Here is a 19,788-nt window from a genome sequence, read left to right as displayed (position 1 = left end):
AACTGTAAACTGAAAAAAAAAAAGCACCAACCCAAAAACCTATGTATTATATATATCTACAGAGATAGATATGCTAAAAAACCTCTTTCAATTTGCCTTAAGTAGTTGGATGTTACACAGTATAAATGTCTACTGTGAAATACCAACTTATCTCTGAAAGCAGTATTTATTTTTTTAATAAACCTAAATTAAGTTTAATATTCTTTTTACTCTTCTTCCTTGTATTATAACAGTAATATAATGGGTAAAGTAATTACTTTATTTGGGGAAAAAAAAAAAAAACAATTTCCTCGTGTGGATGAACTAAATTCTTGGTCCTTTTATCCATTCAGGAACTAAATTGCTGCCTTGTAAAGCTAGACAGCCATTATATATCTCCCTTTAATTGTTTGGGTGCTTTAAGTTTTTGTTCCTAGAAATAAACCATATGGTAGCAGTTTAAGTGCTGGACACAAATATCAGTATAATATCCACACAGAAATGCATTTATGAGAGTTAGGATGTTTGCATGATGAAAGAACTTTTTTAAAACAAAAAAAAAATTTAATAAAATCACCTATTCAAACAGTTAGTAGGAACCTTGAGAACATGTTACATCTGTAGCTGAGTGAGGATTTGATGGGGGAAAGTGAGGAGGGCAAGTTGGTGGTTAGATTAAAAAGAAATAGATTATTAATACTTTATTAAAACTGAAATTCTGTTAGAATTTGACTAATGAGCAAACATTAAGTTTTTTTCTGAAGACTAAATTGTCACTCACTGCTGTGATACTTGTTTACAGGGCTTTTCTTGGGGCTGACCCTGGGGCTGACCCTGGGGAAGCTGTGCCAATACACCGTGGAGTGGGAAACCCACACACGTGCCACTTTGTAGCGCATGCACAAGGGCCCTTATGCCTTTGCACAGTGCTGGAGTCAACGTGACAGATAATTCATGTCTGACATTGCATGTGTCAAGTGGACCTTGGTAAAGGGTGTTCATGTTGCCTGTTAGAGATGTATAGATTAATTGGGGTTTTTTTGGGTAGCCTGAGCTCTTACTGAATTTCAGCTGCCAACAAGCACAACATGGTTGGCAGGTCCTGGGAGTGCCCTTATCTTTAGGTCAGTCTTGTCACTGGTGGCTTGAAGTGTAGACATAGGAATTTTTCAGCAAAAGAAGTAGTGGCAGATGAGATCCAGGATGACAGCAAATGAGAGAATGAAAGTCTCTGAGACCATCTACAGTCCATGGCAAGGAGATAGCATTTCCATGTTGCAAAAGTAATAGGCAATGTTAGAACTTGTTTGTGAGCAAATGCTGTAAAGTTGGGTAGACTTTATGAATGCTTTCTAACAAACTGTTTTTGTTGTTGTTTTGTTTGGGTTTTTTTGTTTGTTTGGTTGGTTTTTACATTTCAGATTCTGCAGTCTTGGGAATGAGCAGAAGACCAGATACAAATCCATTTTTAGCACCTCGATCTGCAGCAGTGCCTCTCATAACACCTGCTAGTAGTTCTGGACATTTGCTTATGAAACCTATTTCTGATGCGTTGCCTACTTTTACACCACTGCCAGTGTCCCCTGATGCCAGTGCTGGTGCAGTACTAAAAGACCTTCTAAAACAATAAATGATCTTGTATCAATGTGATCATAGTAGCACTTTAAGGAAAAAGAGAACACTATGCTGTATATAATTTACCACAATGAGGCCTTCTGTAAAAAGTCACGTACTTGTTTGCAATTGTACCTTGCTTTTAATTATAAACTAACCAGTGCTTTGGAAATTCTAATGGTGGCATGAATAACTGCGTCCTTTATAGCAGGCATTCATTTTGGATGTGGGTTAAATCTCAAACTGAGGAAAAAAAGAATCTTGTTTCTAGATGGTCATAATTAGAAGGATTTTTAAACCTTAGTTATACTCTGAGTTGTTTCCCTTATGCATAGACAGCATTAACTCTTTGGTGTTGAGATCTGTTTTTCCATTAAAATGATCTGCCATTGGCAGTGGGCCTTCAAGAACAAGAATTAAAAAAAAAAAATCCAGCTAAAATTGATCTTAGTTGAGGTGTTCAATTAATGACACAAACTCCAAAGCATAAGAGTGAGCATATGGGAGTGTGATTATTGAGCAGCTGCAGTCTTCCCAGACATGATTGATGACCTTTACTTAATGTACACTAGGACATGTATCTCTTATTTACAGGATTGGTCATGTTAATATCTTTCTGCACAATGATTTGACACCCCCTCTGCCTCGACTAATAGCTGTTTGCAGCAGTCAAACTCATCAGCACCAAGGAGTTAACTGTGGAAGTGAGTGCTTCCTTTTCTAGAGGCATCCATGTGATTAAGAGTGGGTAATTTAGCAAAAGAGAGGGTCACATATATAAAGACACTGTACTGTAATGGTCTAAGATGTATTTTTAAGAGACTTTTTATCTTGCAGGATTTTGTAGATGCAAATATAGGCTTAAAGCTTAAACATGTGTATAGAATTTAAAGGGAAGAAGATGCTTATCTCAAATGTGTAAATAGGTCTTTGTAAGACCATGGCCGAAGTCAATTATACTGTAAATTTTGCTGTGATAACTTGTGCATTTTGTTTGGCAGGTAAAGAATGAAGTTGCATACTAAAGGATAAAAGTCATCTTCATAGTGAATCTGAGATAAAACATCTACAGTTTAAAATGTGTAATTTCTAAATCTTTTTTGTATGCCATTCCTTGTTTAGTCAGTGTTAAGGTAACTGTTGTGCAAGTTCTATATTAGAACTGTCAACCTTTACTTTTCATTTTTCATTAAGATCCTGGATTAAATTGTTGTAAGAGTTATATTTAAATAAAATTTAATTACTGAAACTTGCACAGAATCAACCAAAATAATGCAAGAAAGCTTTGCATTTATTTATATAGAGGTCAAATAGTTCATTTCTTTTGTTGCCTTGAAATCTAGTAATTTTTTTTTAATTACAGTATTTACGTTAAGAACTGCTTGAGTCCCTTTTCTCCAGTATGCTAATGCTTCGTGGAAGACTTATGCAAATTTGGAAGTGGATTGACTATACTGAATTTTTATTTAAAATTTTTTATTCATTATAGACAAGTTAATGCATTTGGCAATTTGATTTCTGAAAGGATAGCAGCCACACACAGCATACCAAAGTAAATTCTGCATTATGTAATAAATGTAATGCGAATTTGAGATTACCTCGGCTGAGAACATTTCAGTGTGGTACTTCAAATGTACCTCTTCATTTAAACTGCACTGGAATAGATACCTTTTTTTTTCCCTATAACAAATATAAAGAAAACTGAAGTCAGATGGCTTCTGTGCAGTCTCTCTTGTTCTTGTAGTCTTGTCTATTTGAGGATATATAGCTGCCTCAAAATAAAATTGTCTTTTGGTAGCCAAAGCAGAAGGAAATGTTTCATTTCTTAAAATTATGTGGCATACATACTATAAATTACAAATGGACTCATGCTGCTCACTATCATCTGAATATACTAACTGAGCAGATCTTAACTTCTTTTGTGCAAATTTTTTCTTTATGTGCAAAGAACTTAATATGTACGTGTTTCTTTTCTAGGAAGCTTTATAAATGCCAATAATTTTTTTTATTATTATTTACATTTACATGCTGTAAATCAGCTCCATTTATACAGCAAGCTATGAGTTTGAGGGAGGGAAATCTGAACCCAAGCAAAGGTATTGAAGAACTTCAGAATTCCTCATTAAGCTGCTTTGGAGAGAAGAAAATCCTCTACAGGAGAGGTGCAAGAGGCTTCAGTCCTTAAGTCCTAAGAGGTCTGTCAAACTATGGAAAATATCCCCATGGCTTAGACATTTCTGTTCTAGGGCCTATTCCACAACTACATTGGTGGGTTTTGTTGCTTTGTTAGAAATCAAATGTGGTCAGTGTTCAAGGCAGTACTTTCCCACTGAAAACTTCATTGCCTTGTTTCTCGTTTCTTAGACTGTTTCGCAGGCTATTACAAACCTTCAAGATTTGTTTTTATTGAAAGATTAGTGGATGTATTTTTTCCTCTAATTTTTCTTCTGTGTTTACTTTGTCCTTGATAACTGTTTCATATATATTTACATTACCAGTTTCCCACATGTAAGTATGTGACTCATGTAGTCTATCCTGTGAATTGTGTCGATCTTTCACACAGCAGCAGGGGGAAAAAATTCTCTGTGGAATTTATGAGTAGGTGCAGTAGCTGAAAATTTTTGTTCTTCATTTAACTTAATTGTTCTCTTTCACCTTGATTTTGCAAGGAAAAAAGAGTATGGTCCTAGGTTTGGTCTAACAAGCCATTGGTTGGTTATCTTCATTGATAAGGCATCAGAATTCTAGTAAGGAATTAATTTTGCAAACTCGATATAAGGGGGGGAAAATAAGGGTTAGTATTTTCTGTTCTCTTTAGACTCCCTCAGTTTTTGTTGTTCTTTGCTTATCCCGCTTTCTATGCGAAGAGAAGGAAGTAACTGCTTGATCTTTCTAATTGTTACTGTAAAAGAATGCACATTTTTTGTGTTTTTTGGTTTGTTTTTTTAATTAAACTCTCCTGCATTTTATAATTTGTCACATTATAGTGACTAGTGTAGAAAGAATTTTTTTTCACCACCAAATGTCAGTTATCATCCTGCATTTTATTATTGCTTCTTATTCATGTTCTTGACCCATTTTGCATAAATAGTTACTAATAAGGCAGGCTACCTGGAATATATATAGCAGTGACTGATTGATAAAGCCAAAGAGACAGAATGGAGGATGCTTGCCTTGTAAGTATTTCATGTTATCACATACCTCCATGAAAGCTTTGCAATTTTAAACCTTGATGTCGTCTTACTGGCAGTTTTGCTGACTTTATTGCCACATTATTGTATAAAAGTTCAAGAATAATTTTCTCAACTCATTTAATCAGACATACTTGTAACTTTGATGCCACATCCTCCCAAACACTTCCAGTTTGTGAGTAGATTTAACTACAATAAAATTAAATTCTTCTTTTGTAACCTACCTGAAGAAGAAATGCGAACATTTGTTTAATGCAGAGAGACATTAGTATACTCTGGAAATAGCTGGGATAACAGCTTCATGCATTCTTTCAAACAGAGGGAAGTCTTTGATTTATCTAGACATTCAAACCAAAGTAGTCTTTGTGTTAGTGTACTTTTATCAATGTTTAAAAAATAAATACATAAAATACTTATGCGTATGTAGACACATATGGCAGTGGGAGCAGTAAAGCTTGAGGAATTAAAAACATTGTATGTATGTTTTATTTTGGCTCTTCCCCCTGCCCACCTTCCAGTAGGCTCAATAGTTTGTTGCCTTGAGTAGTTGTCTTTCAGGTGGAAAGCTTCTCATTAGCTTTCTTAGAAAACAATATATAAGAATTACCAGCCTACAATTTTTGTTCTATTGTGTTGTGCCATTATATACAGCTCAATTTATTTGCAGCCCCGCAAACCTTAAATATGGAAACCAGTCTTCAACAAAAAAATTAAGGAATAGACAGCTGCTGGCATTTTATTTAATGGAAAAAATAATCTGTATGTGACGTTGTTTACAGCAGTAGCAACACTGAGGCTTGGACTATTGTATTAGTCTCAAGCTTATAGAAGAGGATGACGTTCTAAATTTCAGTATCTGAAATACATTTTGCAGCAAATAGTTGTTAAAGCGTGTTATCGGAATAAGCGCAAAAGAAATGTGCCTCTTGTTTGCTGGTTGTGTTAGATCTGTTGAAAGGCCAATTCAAACAAATTTATTCCAAATTGGGAGTTCAGCCATGCTGCTAAAACTCTCAAACATTTTGCCAAGCAGAAGAAAATTGTATCACATGATTAAAGGCTTATTTTCCTTGTAGGAAATACCAATTGGAAGATAACTGTTAATCTTTTCATACATAAAAAGGTGCATTTACAGTTCTGTAAGTGCCTATGTTAAATCATTTGGGGTCTTTCTGTGCCTTCTTGTTGAGCTTGTGGCATTGCTGGTTAGATCTATTTCTTTTTTTAAATGTTCACAGATGTTGTACATCATCATTGAGCACTGATAGTGAATTAATCTGTCTCTACCCTTGTGTTAAGATAGCCATTAAACAGCTTCTAACAGATTAGATTTTAAAATTAATATTGTTTGCACTCAGGTTTCTGGCAATCTGTGCCAAACTGCCTTGAATAGGTTAACCTTTTTTGGTCTGTGATGGTCAGCTAATAAATAGTACTGTGAATATCCACAGTAACACCAAAATATTTCCCAGGCCTCTTAAGCAGACTGCAAACACTCCTTTTTCTCTATTTGTAGCCATTTTGGTTTGAGGTTTTTTTATACTTTGGGTTGAGTGATTTGCAGGGGATGTGTGTGATTGTTCTCATTGGGAACCGTACATGAATGTTTCCCCGTTGGAGGAAACATGACGCAGCTTCCTTGCTACTCATAGTTCTAGTTGTGTGGAATGTTACACCCAGAAAGAAAGTGCTCCTTTTTTAAAGTCTGCCTCTGCCAATTCTGTTCCATTCCTATTACCACAGCAATATTTTCTTTGAATGTGAAAGTACGGTATTTAGAGTTCCCTCTATAAATTCTTGCGAATATTGTAGTGCCACAGCTGGAACGGCTCTTTTGGTTGCAGAAGCTGAGCATGTATGCTACTAGAACACCTAACTAGAGGTAAGAACATCTTTCAAATGTTTGCACGTAGTAGAGTTCACAGCTGGAAATGGAGTGACACCTTGCTAAAAGAGAGATGCAGATTCGCACCAAGTCAAAAACTCAAGGTAAAAAAAAAAAAAAAGAGGGGAGATGGACATCAGATGACTCTGTCTTGCTGTATTGTTATTTATTAGGTGGACTAGAAAATAGAGCAGTGAAGAAAAACATGAAAGTAGTGTCATGGTCCCAGAAGACTTGTGTCTGTGTGAAGTGAGAATAAATTCATCTGGTAAATTTAATACATGTTGATCAAAGTCAACATTGATTACCCTGACAAATTCAAATCTGTTCATTAGGTTCATAAGATGAAAGAATAATTCCTATTCTAAAGATACAGTGTCGGTTGGTAGGGATTGGAGCTTTGCCACACTTAAAAAGGTCAAACTCCACATCTCAAGCTTGAAGGAACTTTGCTGAATACACAGATGAGGCAAGTTCACAGCTACAGTTATGCCTTCAAGACCATTCAGCCACATGCCAATGGCACTGAGCCCCAGAAGCCGACAGCAGCCTGGATAATCACATTTCCAGTAGGCAGTTTCTGGTCACCACTGGTAGCAGCTGCACAAAGCTCTGTAGCTGTTTTCCATTTTGCTGGAATTTTGCCCTAAGTTGATAAAGAAAGCAAAAGGTGGCTGCAGCTTCTTATTCAACAATAGAAGCTGTGGCCTGAGCTTTGTTTCCTTCCCTGAGATCATAGAGAAAGGATCCCTGGAATCCTTGTGTTTCGATTTCTTCTGGGAGAGACAACTTGCCATTTTCTTAAGTGACTGGCAGACTTTGGATCATACTGCATATAGCTAGTCTTCCTCAAACTAGCAATCTGCTGTCAAATATCAGGAGTATAAACATCTTACCCTTGGAATTCTGTAGAAATTAGTGTAAACACTTTTTTTTTCTACAATTCTAAAACCTGTACAAGTTCAGAATGTGGTTCTTGTGCCCAGTCGGCTGGAAGAGACCCAGGAAGGAAGCTTGTGTGTACACAGGAGTCCTCAATCATCTACTTCTAGCATAGTATATTTTAATAAAGTCATTTTGCTTTGGCATGACCTAGCCTATCTTGGGACTTACATGCCATTCCCAAATTCTCTTGGGTGTTTTTATGGTTAACCAGCAAGTACCTGCAGAGTCAGTGACAACAGAGGAGTTAACACATGTTTCATGAAGGTGTGAAAACAAGTCAAACTGGCAAACAAGTGGGACAACAGATTTCCTGATTGAAAACACGTTAATGCACAATAGTGAAACCCAGCTATAATGTTTGTACGGGGCATACGTTTGGGTGGCTCAATCGCAAATGTCTTAAAGGGCCTGTATGCTTTTTGTGTGAGTTAAGTTTAACGTAGTCTGCTGAAAAAAGGAGACTCTGTGCACTTCCTGCCAGTGGATGAGAAGATGAAATGTGTTTGCTAGCGTGCTTCACTGAGGTGTAACTAAAACGTGCATCTGACAGCAGAAAATTTGAAGGTGATTTTTTTTCCAAAGAAAAAGGTGTTCTTTACCACCAAGACTAGAAAATGTCTTTGTGAATGTACTTTGCCATTTGTGAGTATCCTGATGAAACCAAAAATAACTAATGTAATTTGGAGCATGCAACGTGAGAGTTGTCTTCCTACAACTTCCCACAACTGTAAGAAAAATGAATATATAGAAAAAGATCATTTCTTGTGAGTCTTGCATCAAAACCTTCTGAGCTTCACTTTTGTCAGTACATTTGCGCCTGCTGAAGTGTGTGAGACAGGCTGTGGTCTTCTGCTCATACCCAGAGAAACAGCTGGAGACTCAATACGTGCTTTTTAACAGTTCTGACAATATGCCTCTGGCTTTGAGAAGACCATTCTTGTTACCAAGAAAGCAGTGTTGCAGTTTGGTCTTGGTACTTCACATGGCTGCTGAACTTGTCAGCAGCAGAGCTTTGCATGTGTACCAGGTGGGAATTGTATGAATGAAAGAAATTGTATGCAGTGTTTCACAGGGAATAGACCAGAAATCATATTTCCCAATGGCACAGTCTAGTTTTCAATGCTTGCAGTTAACTGTTTGTTTTAATGAGAGAACCATTTAAAAAGTATTTGTCTGTGGAAAAAGTGGAAAAGTGGAAAAAGATTATAATGTTTGAGTTATGGTCAACTATTATTAGAGGGTTTTGTCAACGATTGACAGAACTGAATTTAGAAGCACTGGCAGACCATGGATCAATGGTATCAGGGAAACAAACTCCTTATGTGTATTTCTTGTGTGTGTTAACGAAGTGAGAGAGTCTGACCCTTGCTGTACGAACAACCCGGAATGCTGTTCTGTCTCCCTAGTGTAAAGGAAGCCTAACTCTTCGGAGAGCTGTCTATATACAGTTTGGGTATCAACCAGTACCATCAAGGTAAGGGAAGTCCTGGAAGTACTTCTGTGGGGTTAACCCTAAGATTTTCATTTGCAACATCAGGTGCTGCCTGTGTCACCCCCCCGTGAGTTTCAAGATGGTCACACAAGACGGACTGAATTACAGCATGGCCAGGTTTGGGGCACAGACCAAAGGGGTGTTACAGATTTGGGGCAGCTAGGAACTATTTCTTTTACCATTGTGAAATAGTAACTATTAGCCATCACTGTAGCACAGCCACTTCATATCTAATATTTGTTGATGGAATAATTAATAGTCCAAGGGGTCAGGGAAAAGAAGCACATAAGACACTCAAAATGGTGTGTGTTTTATCGTTTGGCAGCTTTCTGCAAAGGCTATTCTATCAGGCGAGCAGAGTCAGATGATTATCTTGACCTAATAAAAGCAGACCGGTGGTAGCTCCTGGCTCCCTGGGATGGGAAGCACTGCTAAACAGAACCCCTGGAGAACAGGAAGCCGAGAGTGGTCATGCTTCAAATCTAAATATTCATAAATTAGGGAGTAAGGAGCTAAGGACACGCTAAGGTTTTGAAAATTTGACCTTTGGATGCTGCCCAGAGAGACAGAAGCCCATGTTAAATTCGGCAGAGGCAACTGGACTTACACAACTAAATAAAGGTATCCTGATTTATACAACTTGGGTAGCTGGAATCTATGTGGTTCCTGAACAGTAAGAATAGTATCGTCAATAAAAATACATTTAACCTATGCAAAAAAGTGGCAACTAGGTATAAATAGCGCAACAATAAGAGGTAGCAGCAGTTTTGAGCAAATAAGGTGAGCTGGATAAGAATATCAGTTCCTAAATAGGAACATGTATAAAAGATGAAAGCTGCAAACATTATTTCTCAGGAGAATAAGTAGTGACCATGACAGTGACCCCAAACACTTTCGGGGGCAGGTGTCTGAGAAACTGCGTGTAGGAAGGGAAATAAAGGATTCAGCTAGTCGCAGGAGGAGCCAGCCATATGAAACGTTGGTTGTAAAATTAACCTTTGTGTAAAAATGTTTCCCTATCTCCTGCAGCAGTTGTCTATATTGTTGTAAAGTATTGAAGTACTTGAGCGATGCTTTTGTTAATAATAAAAAGGTGTTTTCAGAATTACAAGCAAATCACGGAGTTGATTCTGGTTCATCCATATGTTTTGGTTTACATACCATTCCATGGATCCAACACTAAATTGTACCGGGAGTAAAAATATAGTAAAGAAAGTGGCTTGAACAGTAGACTGGAGCACCGAAAACAGTCATCAAAACTGAAACTTTTTTCTGGAAATAGAATTGGAAAATATTTAGTCTGCACATTGCTCTGTATTCTCGAGTAGTGGGTGCTAATAAAACTGGAGGCAGGCAGAAGACTGCCTTATTTGCAGGAACAGATGCGTTTAACAGTTTTCAGCTAACTTAGAGGAGACTTATTAAGAAACAACAAAAATTTGAGGAGTACAGGATTCTAAAGAAAACGAATGAGTCATAACTAGGCTTGCCAGATCTGTCTGGACCCAAACCCAGACTCTGAATAGCACGCTGTCTGCAGAGTGCTCGGGATCGGGGACCTACAGAGTGCCACCTGCAGGCAGGGGTCTTGTGGATAGATGGTACCTCGTGTCTTCACCGGACTCTTGACAGAACGACAGCTACGGCTACGGTGTGCTGCCCAGAGCCTGCCTACTTGGACTGGGTTTCAGGGAGCCCTCAGCACTCTGGCTGTGACGGTCTTCTCCTGAACTCAATCAGTGGCTCCAGCTTCCTTGTAGTGATACTTTTAATAGTCAGATGCTTTGCAGGCAACCAACTGCCCTGGCCAAATGTGACTAGTAAATCTGGCTCACGAAAGAAAAGATTTTCATTAGAAACTAAAATGGAATAGGGAAACATCAGAAATCATTGCAATTGATCAAAACCTGAAGTGCCAACCTTCCGGTTCTGGAGGTGTAACCCAAACCTGGAGAAAGGCCAAACTGAGACTGAATTGAGCCTGTAACTCCCAGGAAGAAGGTTATGTGTACTCTGTCACAGTGACATGGTTTTGACTTTGTGCTTGGCACTGAGTCCCTCAGTTGCCCAGGGTACTGATGCATCTATGACTGCCACCAAAAATAGGATGTGGAGGAGAGGAGATGGGAAGTGCTGAGAAGTTCCACTTCAAAAAGCAGTTGGACTTACCTTCTTGGGTCCATCCCTCTTTCCCCCCCACCCGGTCTTCTAAAGGTACCTCATCAGACCTCCTAATGGCATGTTCCAGTGCCAAGACCCTTGAGAGTCTCAGCCACAGCTAACAGCTTCAGTGCCTATTTCATGGTCCCTTGCTTGGGCTACCAAGGGTGGCTACAAAGGCTGTAGATGAAATCATAGACTTAGAAAGAAATGGCAACTATTATACCCAAATTCACAAGTTTTTGCTGGGAAAATGTTATGTTTGCTATTTACAGTCACCAGTTGGGAGTTGGCTGGAGCCAGTTTCAGTTGCATGGATTAACAGAGTAAATTTTAAAAATAAATCTGTAAACCCTGGATCAGAGCAAGTTTTCTGAGATACATAGTTGTTAAGAATAATCTTCAAGAAAATCTATGCCTAAAAGATCAACTCTAAGTCTCCTGTGCCGTGTTACTGATTTGCCTGATATATTGGATTTACTGTTCTCTCTTTCCGTAAGCATTACATGGAAACCTATTAAATACAGTATCTTATTTGGTACCTTCTGTTCTTCTAGCACTAAAGCAATTTTGTAAGAGGTTACACTTAAGATAAATGGTTCAGCTGTTACATACCTTCATATTTAATTCTGTTACAACACTTACTTTCTAAATGTCAAGTGAGTTCTGATGAATTGCTACTCTTCATTTTCTTGATTTGTTCTACAGCGTTTTCTGCTGGCACCTCAATTTTAGGCAGATCCTCCCAGGTATGATTTTTTTGTTGCTTTTACTACTTTCTTTTTTTAAAAAAATGCCACTCTGGGAACCTCTTGAAGTTCCTCTAACAAATGCAGATGAAGAAGAATCACTTAACTTTCTACTGTGATTTTATCTTTTCGAAGCACTATTTTTATACCTTGTTCATCTGTTGGCTTTGCAGCCTGTTTGGCAGTTTTCCTGCTCTTGGTGTGTCTGAAAAGAATTTATTACTAGCTTTTATGCCTCTTTCGATTTGTTTCTCAAACTTTCTTGGCCTGCTTTTCTGTTTTTTACATTTAACCTGTCAGAGTTTTTATTCCTTTCTATTTTCTTCACCTGGCACCACATCAGCTTCTTGAATTTTGCTCTGAAGCAGTGGACAAAATGGGGACCGATTGCTTTATCAGGCTCCAGCTCTGAGCTCTGCTAGCAGTACAAGTGCCTCTGCTGGGAGGAGGGTCCAGTTCCACCGACTTTTCACATGGCTGCTTGAGGTTCGGGTTGCCCACAGCACCCAAACTGCCCGCAGCCCCTGGGAACAGCCAGGCTGCTTCCGAAGGGGAGCTCCCGGTGCTGCTGAGCTCCTTGTGCAGGGGCAACCAGTGCAAGTCAAAGCGAAGGCCAGCAGACTTAAAACAAACAAACAAACAAAAAAACCCAAAAACCCCCGAAACAAACAAACAAACAAAAAGACACCAATCCGTGCTGCCAACTGCATCCTTGTGCAAGGCTTTGTAAGCACTGCAGCGCGCACACGGCGGAACTAGCAAACAGGAGCACGTCCCCTGCGCGGTGGAATTGCTACCTGTAGCGTTCTGACTCGCCTCCTTGTAGCAGCCCTCGTCGCTGCAGAGCAGCGAATAACGAGTCTGAAGACAGACGACAACGCATCGTTTTTATCGCCCAGGTTCGCAGCCGATTTATTTCCAAATAGCAGGGTGAACTTGCAAAACCCCAAAAGGAAACGGGTAAATTGTGAGATAGTGTAGTCCCTGCTATGGGATTATATAGGTAAATTAAGATTAGTAGTTTTTAAATTAAAGAAATGCTTATAAATGTCTTTTGGGGTTAGGAAAGCAGTTGAGTAAGTACAAAACAGTCAAAACTATCCCTCTCCTTATACAGAAAGTTTCTGCCACTCCTATATTTGCCTAACATATAATCTTGGAAATCATAAGATAAGGAAAAGATCCAACAATGTAGGCATCTTTGCTGATTGTTTTATTGGAAAAAGAAACCAGATATGTACACCTATAAGAGTGGAGCATGTTTAAAAAGGGAGTGTTTTCCACTACTTGGAAAGAGAGAAGCTCTGGAAGACAGGGCTGATGTCAGATATTTTTCTACTCTGGATTCATCAGCAGGGTTCTGGCAGGTGCCCTTACAAAAATAGTGCGCATACTTGTGAACATTCAGACATCCCCGTTGAGGGATGGCATTTCCACAGACTTGTTTGGGTTTGCTCAGAACTTGAAGTCTGTTAATGGAAAATGCAGAATATGCTTGATTTTACAGAGGGCAATCTTTTGCTCTGGGTAAAAAAAAAGTGAATTGCCTAAGCAGACTAAAATAAATATTAAAAAAAAAAAAAAAAAAAAAAGGAAGGGGGAGAAAGGATGCTCAACTAAATCTGAAGTAAAAGGAAAAAAAAAAAAGAAAACCTACCCAAAAATGTAAATTCTATGCAAATCAGGTACCTGGGAGAGGAGGGAGCACAGGTGGAGCCGATGCTTTACCAACACCCGTGCCCCAGCAGACAGGGACGCTGCCAGGTTCACTTGGAAGGGTGAACTACTCTCTCCAGGCAGCTGCTCTAAGGTGCAGCCTGATGCTCTTGTGCCAGATGTGCCTGGTAACATATATGGTGTGGTGCACAAGTTAGGAAAGAACTTGAGAAACTGCAAAAGACGCTGCAGTCTTGAGGCATTTAAGCGTAAAATAAATTGGTCCTGAATATTTCTAAGGGAGGTTTTAGTACATACTTCTAACTGTCTGGTCATAATTGGAGACCAATGTTTGCTGTATCCCAGGCACTTGCAAAGACTTAATGTCGGCTTGCTCAAAGAGCGAAACAGACTTTAGTCTTGGTCCAGAAGTATTAAGAGTTTTAGGTCTTTATTTATGGAAGGTCATTCTTAGCTGAAACTGGCCATAAAGGATATACGCTTGTTATTAAAGGGGGCTGGTAAACATCTTGTCACAAGATTAAAGAGCATTGTTTTCAACCACACTGTCTAGACCATTTGACAAAAATGCAGCGGAGAAAAGACCACAGCCTAGCTTATATACATGTCAGTCTTATAAAATAAACAAAAACAGACTAAAACGTCTGTCTGGTCTCAGGCAAAATGTGAATTGCAGTTACCAGAGCTATGCTCAAGGATGAGATTCAACAGAAAAAAAAGTAAAAGCATTAACAGTGGCTGGGCCATCATGTTCTAGATACCTCCAACAACTCAAGGGGAAGGTGTGAGTTCTCAAGGTGATCTTTTGCCTTTAGCTACAGGATGATGTTCTATACACTCTTTACAGAAAAATAATTTTAAAAGCATTAAAGCTGATCATTCCGGAATTGAGAAATCAAGAAGAATGTTGTATACTGCTGCAAATTAATAGTAATACGAAAGGTCTTGCTGAGAGTTGTCACATGCACCAAAAAGGCTGTGAAAGATTCTGTATTTTTCTAGGGAAAGTTATGAAAAAGCTTTTAGTTTGCTTGCTTACCTTACTTACATTGCGGGGAAAAACCCTGGGCCATACTGAAGCATTCTTCCAAGAATATTACTATTTTTTGCCTCCGGTGGCCTTCCTAGACCTTCCTAGAAAACTTCATAGCTAAGCAGGCAATGATGAACGTCAAACGTGATCTCGCTAGAGGAGCTATACCTGGAATAGTTTTGTCTTACAGCAGATGCAGTTCACTGGGCATAGGTTTAACTTATCAGGGTTTCAGTATGTACCTGATAGATCCCACTATTCCTCATTTAATGGGATGATTAATATGTTTTCAAAGCAATAATAAAGTGGAGTCAGATACCAGTCCGTGTTTAATGTTGATACATTTCAGAATGGATCCAGTGGTGCCTGGATTTCCCACTGTTTGCTTTTTTCCTAAAAGAAACTGTGCTGTTGGAAAACAGAATCAGAGTGACCACAGACCTGTAAAGATAGTTACATCTGTAAGATGTAGAGTTCGATAAGGTAAAACAAAAACTTTAAATTAGTGATCTGTCTGGTAGGGTACTCTGAGACCATCTGCTGCAGCATTGAAGGGGCACCCTGTGTATTCTTCTTGGGAAGCGGTGATATCGTCAGCAATATCGTCATCTCAAAGAAACGTGTGCTTCAGCCAGGTAGGTGACATCCCCATACAGGAGGGAAGGAAGAAGTGCTGCATTGGCTCTTTTTCCCATGGATATCTCACACAGGTGGTAACTATACAATGCTGAGACAACTCAGCCCCAAGAGACAGCAGCACAAGGGGAACTGTTATGCTTTCTCCTTCCTAACGACAGTAGCATGAGCTGCAAATCAACAGGACATAACAAGACATCTCAGAGGCTCTACATTTGCAGTACATTTTAGTTAGCACCAGTGATGTTTTTAAAATTACATATTATGTTAATTTTCACTGTTAATTCTTGCTTGTGTTATGTTTGGCTAAGAAAGGAACACATGTGTGGGGCTGTGCTTTCAAGCTGCTGGCCAGAGCCATCTGGAACAGGTTATTGCGTTGTTCATGTTATGAGACGGCAATTACAATTCAGAGATTGAATGAAGCAGACCTCAGCTGATAGCGTAAGGTAGTCCATCTTTGAAAAAGGAGAGGGAACCCTCCCCGAACACCAAGAGGTTGCAATCGGGATTCTGTCCTGGGAGGCGGAAGAAACAAGCCCTTCTTTTTTTCAGGCAGAATTAGGGTTTGAGACCAAGTTTCCCATGTGCTTAGTCCTATGTGGCATCAGGGTAAGATGTGTGTCTTTCAAATCACTGCCTGTCATGTATTATGTCCACATGTGACAATATCAAAAGCTTGCTTGTTTGTCAATCTCCAAGAACACTTAGATCAATCTCCAGGAGAAAGCCCGACCTGCGAATCTCATGGAGCTTAGGTACTACCAAAATGCAATTGTTTCTGTGAATGCCCAGCAGTTGTGCTCTAAGTGTTTTATTAGTTTTGCTGGTAGAAATATTTGGTTCCATAGGGTTTGGTAGGAGAAAAATGGACTTTTTAAGCATCTAAAGCTCAGACTAATAGGCCCTTAAAGTTCCAGCTATTGTCAAAGTCCTTTAGGGAATTTAGGTCCATATGGCTGTGTAAAAGATGTCTGACAACACTTTCCATGGCTTTGGGCTTGCACACCTACCGCCATGCGGATCTGTGTGATTTGACTCTGCTCATGCAGCTTGACAAAGTCCTTGAGAATGTTCAGAGAGGGTGAACTTTAAAAAATCCCAAGAACATCTAAGAAGGGTCTTTGGCAGATATAATTCTGGAGAAGTGCAAGTATAATATCAGAAGTAAAAAAGGAGATGAAGTCTTGTAAAAGTAAGTGGATAAAGAGTTGTTTTCGTGAAGCAGTCTTTTTGTTCAGGAGTGCTGAGTGTAGCTAATCCTTGTTCAGTTCCTGGACCTAAACACAGCTTTTGTCTTGGCATTCAGAAGTCATTAGATTATCTTCTCTAGTTCTGAGGGTCTCCATTAACCCAGCGTTGTGCGTTATCTGCAGGAACATGGCGTAATTCATACCGTCGGTTGTCTCATCCAGGGAGGGTAGAGGTAAGGTTACACAATCTAGTTTATGTGCCCCTTATGATTATATATTACACAATTTTCAAAATCCAAGTCTTAAACATAATTAGAGCTATAGTTTCAACCCTCACTGTGCACAAAGCAAACTTTTAAGACATACTCAGTTACTTATTGGAGCCTCATTTTATACTGGGGATTGTTCTGCACCTCCTTATGAAGACAAAGAAAATGTCAAGGCAATCTAAATAAAGTAGTGGATTTTATAACATGAGGAGGGGGGGATGGCTGAGACCATTGAAGTGAGAGTGCTGCTAGACCTGAACTTTAGCCACCATCCTAAGCATAAATGGTGAAGATGTCAGCAGATGGTGTTGAAAGATAGGTTGAATTGTCCATGTTTTTATAGGGTGAACAAAAGGGTTTTTATGTACCACAAACATTTTCTTCTACGCAACTCTTCATATCACAGTGAGCGGTAAGAATGGTGGGGCTGCATCTCATTATTTTGTGGCTGATGGTAGTTACAGAAAGGTGCTGCAGAAATTCCACTTAGCCATAACATCAAATCCTTTTATTTAGGAAAAAAAGTCACCAGAATGTAAACTAGCCCAAGTTGTGGTTTGGTACACTTTTTATACTCTGGATTTTATCCGCTCCAGCTGTCAGATGGAGACAGGAAAAATCAAAACATTTGCATAGTATCCCTTCTTAAGGGAGCCTCTTAGGTGGTCAGGTCTGGATTCACGTCCTCTCTCCAGTGCTGGAGCCCCTCTGCCAGTTGGTTGAGGTATCAGGACTCTTTAGTCCGAGGCAACTCTTTGGGAGCGGACTGGTGCTGCGCTCATGAGGTGATTCTGGCATGCCTACAATGATTTTGCCATGTGATGGTGAGAAAAATTCAATGGATCAGCAAGGGAAGTATCAACAAGTGTAGGAAGCAAGCTCTTCATCCACCCGAATGGAGGCTCAGAGCATCTGCTTCACTGTAGAGCTGTTTCTCATAGCTTCAGTAGATCTTCACACACCTAACATACAGAAAACACTGCTAGTTCTAGACTTCTTAGTTCTCCAGATCATTGAGGTATTGAGAAACAAAGGGCTGACTTATGGAGTAATGAGAATACTCACTTCTTAACCTTTTGCCACAATGAAAATTTGCCCAGCCTTTGCTTTCTCTCTCTTGCCTGTTTTCTGACCCATGACAAAACCTTCCTGTCACAACACGCCCAGCAATCTTCTTCAGGAGTCCCTTGTGTGAGTTTTTGTTAAGCCTTTGGGAAAGTCTATTTAAAGTAAGTTAATTAGTTGTTGTTTATCTGCAAATGTATGACACTTTGAATAATTCTAGGAGAATGTTTAATTTTCCATGCAATGGAAGTGATGTAAGCAAGGCACTGAGAGACAAACTGTCAGAAATGGCACTGAGCGTCTGGTGCTGTCATTTTTGAAAAGTGATTTGGACAATTACGGCCAGTTAGCGAGGTACAGAGCTCTTGCACTTCCTGTTGGCACCAATACGACTTGTGGGTGCTCAGCAACCCTGAAGCAGCTCAATCTTTGTATCCCAAGCTGGGTATCTATGCTTAGAGGCCAGTTTTATGAACATGGGTTACAACAACTCTGTTTCTCTGATTCTCATTCTGTAACAGAGAGATGTATGATAGATTTTTATCTTGTCAGACATTTCACGTTCCTTAGGAATAAAGGGTTTCCTCAAATGGAATACTCAACAGAAGTTCAAAGTGGTCATGTAATGTCTATGTCTGTATTTAATTTCAGTGTTCGTCTTTGATTCTAGCATAATCTCTGCAGCATCCGATTGCTTACCTCTCACATCTCGTAAATGTTCTGCTTGACCTACTAAAGCTCTGCCTGTAGCAAAGTTGCAAAACACCTGAAAAAGTGTTCTTTCTTTCCTCTTCAATCATAACTGGAGATTTGCAAAATATGTCTTTCGTGAGAAATATTTCATTTCACAAACAGCTTCCTTAAGCGTGGGGTTATTTTAAAAAGGGCCAGTGTTTGTAGAGAAGCCATTTGTTTTCCTTTGAACGTTTAATTTGTTTATTCTTGTTTTCAAATAATCCCCAAGCAATATAGTTCCTGTAGCTGCGATTGTCATGAATTCAAGTTATTCACCTCCCAGAGGGGCAGACCTTTCATCAGTACGCCATTGGCACGAAGCGGCAAGTGTTGCATATTCATCGCCCGAGACACCGGCTAGAGGGGCCTCCAAAAAGCCTGACTTTTTTTTTTTTGTTCTCAGAGCAAGGAAAACAATCCCTTCCCTTCTCCGGTCCCTTGATAAGGGTTTCTGTCCAATAACGGTGCTCTCTGCGCTGAGGCACATTTAACTGTGAAGTTTGCAGCGGGAGAGGCTTTCCTTCAAGCTGTTAGTGTTTCATCCTGGCAGGCTCCTCGAGGTTGTTGTGAGGAGTCTAGCCAGTTGGTGAGCTTTGTAATCTAAACCAGCTGTCCCAGGCTGAGGCCCCCATTTGCATTGTTTAACATACTTAGAAAATGAAGTGTTCATTTTTAACATTCCTCCTCCAATTGGTTTAATGCTGAATTACAGAAGAGAACTAAGCAAAACCAGGTGCTTTCTCTGTATTCTCTCCAGTGTCTGAGGAGGTACAGACGGCTCCCGATCTTCTCCGTTACTTGCTATTTCATTCTTTGGACTATAAATGACTGAGGAACTGAAGTGCTAGCAGAGGGTAATGTTTGGAAAAACTTTCTAGTTCTTCATCAGCACAGACTCTGGTTTTTTTCCACCTTTCCCCAACAGTTTTGGACATGCAAGGATTAAAAAGGTAAGTGGTATGCATGAAACTTCTTTACTTGCTGAAGGGAAAACCTGCTTGTGGAAAATATCCGTAGCAGGGGTTCGGTATGCCAATCCACTTGCTAAAGCCATTTGCAAAGAGACAGGATCTCAATGGTCAGAGGTGGGGAAAGACGAGCTGTCTGTTATTAAAGCTGTGCTGTCTCTGACGAGTTCCTTCTTGATCTGCGCTTATACTCCGCA

At 39.5% G+C, this 19,788-nt stretch overlaps 2 protein-coding genes across 3 annotated transcripts in view; both read left to right on the top strand.

Moving 5' to 3' along the window:
* The window catches only part of LOC104617677 (thyroid receptor-interacting protein 11-like), a gene marked incomplete at its 5' end in the record, with an annotated part of 34,632 nt that extends 33,023 nt beyond the window's left edge, over nucleotides 1-1,609 (top strand). The window contains 1 exon segment of the mRNA XM_010283058.1: nucleotides 1,401-1,609. Coding sequence (XP_010281360.1) covers nucleotides 1,401-1,609 — 209 coding nt within the window.
* A 17,517-nt stretch (nucleotides 1,610-19,126) lies between these two features.
* Nucleotides 19,127-19,788, top strand: part of FBLN5 (fibulin 5) — a 47,827-nt gene continuing 47,165 nt past the window's right edge. The window contains exons 1-2 of one of the 2 annotated variants that reach the window (XM_010283047.1): nucleotides 19,131-19,209; nucleotides 19,381-19,573. In XM_010283047.1, coding sequence (XP_010281349.1) covers nucleotides 19,557-19,573 — 17 coding nt within the window. In that variant the 5' untranslated portion in view covers nucleotides 19,131-19,209; nucleotides 19,381-19,556. Of the gene's footprint in view, nucleotides 19,574-19,788 lie in introns of both variants that reach the window. The other variant, XM_010283039.1, reaches the window with a different exon arrangement.

Source organism: Phaethon lepturus, unplaced genomic scaffold (assembly GCF_000687285.1).
Source record: "Phaethon lepturus isolate BGI_N335 unplaced genomic scaffold, ASM68728v1 scaffold10290, whole genome shotgun sequence".
NCBI lineage: Eukaryota > Metazoa > Chordata > Aves > Phaethontiformes > Phaethontidae > Phaethon > Phaethon lepturus.
Note: the sequence above shows the minus strand (reverse complement) of the source record. Positions and strands in the feature narration are given on the sequence as shown.